General features: G+C 36.8%; 1 protein-coding gene across 1 annotated transcript; it reads left to right on the top strand.

Moving 5' to 3' along the window:
• The first annotated feature begins 368 nt into the window (after positions 1-368).
• On the top strand, positions 369-4,137 carry COX7C (cytochrome c oxidase subunit 7C). Its single transcript, XM_079145537.1, has 3 exons — positions 369-528; positions 1,355-1,498; positions 2,642-4,137. Exons 1-2 carry the CDS (start codon positions 454-456, stop codon positions 1,469-1,471), a joined length of 192 nt encoding a protein of 63 aa, XP_079001663.1. The 5' UTR covers positions 369-453; the 3' UTR covers positions 1,472-1,498; positions 2,642-4,137.
• Positions 4,138-5,433: the final 1,296 nt, after the last annotated feature.

The raw sequence follows: 5,433 nt of genomic DNA, 5'->3' as shown, positions 1-5,433 counted from the left end.
GTTCATATTTTTTACACGACTCTCCATGTTGATGAAGTATTGCAGATCATATTCACATACAAAAAGAAGAGATAGATTTGCTTTTCTGTTCCATAAACTGGACACACGGGATGATTTATTCACTTAACTCGATAAAATCGTTTCTGATAAAGTCCCCAAGAATCCTAGATATGAGCTCGAATAAAGAGCTCAAGTCTGAATGAATCATTGCTGCTAAGAAATCTCTAGGTTATGGTCCTCCGGCAGCCCGGCGCCAGACCACATTTCCCATAATCCTTCGAGGCTGAAAAGGCACCGAGCGGTGCTAAACTACAATTCCCATAATCCTCGGAGACCGCCAATTTCTTCTGTTTCCGGAAGACTCTGCCTCATTTCCCAAGTTTCCTTTCTGTCTTTTCACGCTTTTCTTCCGCCTGCGGTTTCAGCGCTCTTCGCAGAGGCCCCAGCAGCGCCATGTTGGGACAGAGCATTCGGAGGTTCACGACTTCGGTGGTCCGTCGGAGCCACTATGAGGAGGGCCCCGGGAAGGTTAGTGTGTAAGAGTCCGGCCTCGTTGGTGGAGGGGATATTTGGCCGAGATTCTTTTGCTCCCAGGACCGCCGACGGGCTGTGGAGAGGGAAATGGCAAGCCGGGAACCCCAGGAGAAAGCTGGGACCCAAGCGCAGAGCCGCAGAAAGGAAAGGGCCCGCAGAGCTCGCAAGCTGCCCTGGCCTACCTAGTCAGCGGGCCTTTGCCGCCAAGATCTGGGAGGCCCGGAGACCGCGGCTGCAGTCTTAAAGCCGAGTTGAAGGGCATCGGACCCGGGTAAAGGTCATTGGAAAGTGATGAGGAACCTTCGAAGGCCTGGAGTATTGTAGCAAGCCTTCTTTAACTAAATTAGACCTACTGATTACTCTCACTGGTTGAGGGCAGGTGTAAAGAGCTTAAATCGGGTATTATCAGTGACAACCTCGGAGGATTACGTGAGGCCTAGTAGTAAAGGGCAGATGTAGAGGGTATAGCCACGTTTTGAAAAGTCTGCACCAACTGCGGTGCAGTTGACATTGCCGTGTACTAGGCGACTGGTTTCTAATAAGCAGTAAACTAGAATAGTGCATTTTGTTACCGAAATATTACTTCATAGAGAATTTTCTGAAATAGAAAAATAACCGTTTTACGCTTGTGTCCTTACGATGACTGTCAGGTGTTCAGTAAAGCCAGATATTTCTTTACCTTCTGGTGTTACTTGCGCACCTGATTATGTACAATTATACATGCACAATCACACTTCTCATTCCTTGTGTATTTTGACCTAGAAAATCAGATGTTTTGAAGTTTTATTTTTGTTGCTTGTTATCTTTTCTTTCCCAACAGAATTTGCCATTTTCAGTGGAAAACAAGTGGCGCTTACTGGTTATGATGACCTTATTCTTTGGATCAGGTTTTGCTGCACCTTTCTTTATAGTAAGACACCAACTGCTTAAGAAATAGGGATGTTGTGATTCATACATTTAACAGGTAATTAATGGAGTTTTTATCTTCCTAAAGTAGTTTTTTGTACTTTATACTGTACCCACTCCCCACACCAAAAAACCCCACATACACAAATACATTGTTATGTAGGACTGATTCATGAAGTTAAGTACAGATGTGGAGGCAGGTTCTTTGATAAATAATGGCCAGTGTTTATTGAATACCACTTGATAGGATAATCTCATGCAATTCCCCAGCAAACCCGTGAAGTTGGTGATATTAACCTCATCTGAGACACAAGATGTCATGTTGCTCATAATTCCATAACTAGTGACCATGGGCTAGAAGTTTTACCCAGGCAGTCTTATTCCAGAGCTTATGTTTTAAATCAGGTAAAGTTCTAAAAACTAACATCCTCTCTTGAGTACTTTTACTAAAATAAATGACTTAGAACATGTCTCTTAAAACACTATAAACCTTTCAGTTCCTTTTATAAAATGGTCACTGTGCTCCCTTTTTTAAAAATCTAGACTTGCAAAGCTGATTTAATATATATAGAAAACTCCAGGAGATAAAATGCTTCTAGTACTACTTGGATTTGTATCAGTCCCAATTATTTATGCAGTGATAAATCTATGCCTGATCAACTCCTACATTTGAGAAAATTAGGTCAATGGGTCTCAAATGGGAATGATTTTGCACCACAGTGAAGCATAGTGCAGTGTCTGGGAATATTTTTTATTTTCCTAAGTGGCAAAAGCCAGTGGTGCCAAGGTTGAAAAGTTACATTAACAGAATATATGTTACTGCCTGCACAAAGAAGTCTTGCATATTGTTACGTTTGCTGATTGCCTGTGTGTGAATAAAAGATTTACTTAAGGTAATCCGTGAGTAGAGTTTCCCAAAGTAATAACTGTGGAAAGCTCTATGAGATGATTGGAATAAATTTCAAAATATACCTTAGAAAGGAAAGACTATCATAATTTTAGAATGGGAGTAATTTACCCAAATCACGAATATAAAAAGTTTTGGTGCATATGATGAAGCAAATCAGTATGAATGAAGTCATGATACTGTAAACGCTTTCTGATGTACCAGACTGATGAACAATACATTAATGAAACTGCTTAACTTCTACAAAGTGAGTGGTATTTTTAAATGCCATTAATTTTTGTTTTTATTTTGCAGATATGAAGACTGTTTTAAGAGGTGCAGTCTCTGAAAAATGAATCAAACTCTTGGATTCATGCATACTGGATATGTTTGTAAATAAACTAATGACATGAATGTTCAACGTATCTTCTCTGAAATAGGAAATGAGATAATTGAGTGTGTGCTTATTTTATTTGAATAATTCCCAAGTTTTTTTGTTTTTGTTTAAGTCCAGAACTATATATGATAGCTTGTTTTAGTCTGGGGATATGGCTCAATGGAAGAATGCTTGCCTGCCATGCGAGGCCCCTGGGTTTGATCCCTAGCAACACACACACAAAAATGCTTGTTTCATACCCTTAAAATATTAGGGTTTTTTTTTTTTTTTTTTTAAATCCCAGGGAAGGGCCACCCTGGTTATTTGTCATAAAAGTGTAATCAAAATTTGACTTTGATTATCCTATAACAATTTTAATTATTTTTTCCCACTAGTTATAATTAATAATAAGAAAAACCAGTAGTGCATACAGATTAAAGTTCTGATTGGTTAGGTATTTGAGAGCTTCATTTTTTTTTTTCCTAGACCTAAAACTTAAAAACAAATTTTAGTCTTGATAATTGTACTACTGTTTGAATAAAAGTAAAATACTTCAATGGAATGTAACAGCATATAAGGCATAATAAAGGATGTATTTCTAAATTACTCAGGAGCTTTATAAAATATCTTAGATATGAGGTAAGATGACTGATGAGTAGTTTCATCAGTGAGTCCAGTTTACAAGTAATGAAATGCTGCTTACCATTTCAAATGTAGTGATTTAGGTTCTATAGCTTTGTAGAAGACAGGGGAAAGTAATTAGCTACTAAAGATTTTAATCTGGATTTGTTCACTATTCCAAAACCATTGGTGTTAGAAAAATACTGTAAAAATACTGGTAGTCTTATTTGGCTTTCAGATGTTTGGGTGAGAGTTCTGCTCTGTTTTTAAACCATTAAAAAAAAAAAAAAAAAAAAAAACTTTTTCGATTTTTAAAATTTTTTTTTAACTGATTCTTCATCCCTTCATGGAGCAAAATAGCTACCTAGGCTAATCCTCATAACATTAGATTTCCTATAGGGCCCCACTGTAAAACTACTTATTTGATAGAACTGTTTCTTCTCTCAGTTTATCTTCTAGGGACTACTGTTAGCTTCTTTGAGAACCATCTGGCAACTGTAAATAGGAATGCAGATTTAATCTTGGTCCTATTATTCCTTGCATTTATATTTCTTGGCTTTTTATTACCCAGTGACGAGTCCAGTCTCAACCGCATTTTTCTGTGGAATATTAAGGTTTTCTATCTTTGAAAAAAGTGTGGGGTTCATAAAATGGTTTTGACCTTTGGGTTCAAATCTTTGCCAAAAAGTTATGAATTTTGCTTTCTCAGTTTTCTTGGAGGAATTGGGAATAGAGTTTACCTCTTGGGATTGTTTCAAGATTCAGTGGACTATACAAAACATTTTAATTTCTGATAAATCCTAAGTGAATACAATTTTTCTTCTGTCTTAAATTACATTAGAAAACAAGCATATAGTAGAGTCTAGGTAGACAATTATTTGAGGGATATACTTGAGAGAAAATTTTCTGGCTGTCCTAGAATAGAAACAGATTGCCCCATCTTCAAAAGAAGGTTGAAGGTTTCAACAGACTAATTCTAAGTACTAAAGTACAAATGAGAGTGGAAGAGACCAACTACTTAGTTTCTAAATTAGGATTCTCCAGAGAAACAATCCATAGGATGCATGTATAGAGAAACTCATTTTAAGGAATTAACTCCTAATTGTGGGGGCTCACCGAGTCACAGTATGCCTGTAAACTGGAGGTGCAGAGAAGAACCCAAAGGCAGATCCATGGCAAAATCCATGACTTGAAAGAGGTCAGTGAGTGTTTAAGACCTCCAACTGATGGTATACTTAACCCAGACAATAATCAGCTTTTCTTGAGTTCACAAGTTTAAATGGTATTCAAAAAAACATCATCACAGAAATAGCAAGAATGTTTAAAACAAGCCTTGCCAACTTGATACAAAAGTAACAATTTTACATAGCAGTATGACTAATTGTAAGATAACCTGATACTTAATTAGAAACTAGGTTTTTATAATGTTGAGTTTTCGAAAACAATTTTTCTAATTTTATATTTCACTACACTGGTTTTTTGCAAATTCAAATTAACAAAGCCACGAGGTTCTCAAAAAATTCAGATTAACCTGAAAACACTGGATCAACCCAGTATTAAGCAAGGCCATATAAAGCTTGTGCCTTTCGCAGGTTCATCTCTGACTATAGAATATTGAATAGGAATATGGTTAGAACGCAAGATTGGTTTTCAAGAGAAGCCACTATATTTTTTACATATTTAAGCTATAACCCCTTGAAGGGGAAAAAAAAATTCCTACACCTTGCTAGAGTGAATACAATAGAGGTTAAGAATGTAGGCTCAGGGTTAAGACTCGCTTGAATTCAAAACCAGGCTTGGCAACTCCTCAGTTTCTACAAGAGACTTGCACAATTTACTCAAATTTCAAATAAGAGTCACAACAACATAGAGTAGTTGTGGAGATCAAAAAAGAAGTTTAAGTTTAGGCAAATATTTTTGGCCATTCTTGGTATAGAATGTTCAACAAATGAAATATAAGTGAGGGTCTGGGGTTGTAGCTCAATGGTAGAGCACTTTCCTAGGATGTGTGAGGCATTGGATTTGATTTTCAGCACTATGTAAATTAATAAAATAAAGGTCTATCAATTTAAAAAAGTTTTAAAGAAAAAAATACAAGTGAGATGGAGGA

Source organism: Sciurus vulgaris (genome assembly GCF_902686455.1).
Source record: "Sciurus vulgaris genome assembly, chromosome: 6".
Lineage (NCBI taxonomy): Eukaryota > Metazoa > Chordata > Mammalia > Rodentia > Sciuridae > Sciurus > Sciurus vulgaris.
This window is presented reverse-complemented; position numbering and strand designations above follow the sequence as displayed.

Bases quoted from the DNA above. Each gene is read 5' to 3' on its own strand.
- COX7C (XM_079145537.1), top strand. From the start codon at position 454: ATGTTGGGACAGAGCATTCGGAGGTTCACGACTTCGGTGGTCCGTCGG. The intron at 529-1,354 runs GTTAGTGTGTAA...CTTTCCCAACAG, and splicing joins ATGAGGAGGGCCCCGGGAAG to AATTTGCCATTTTCAGTGGA.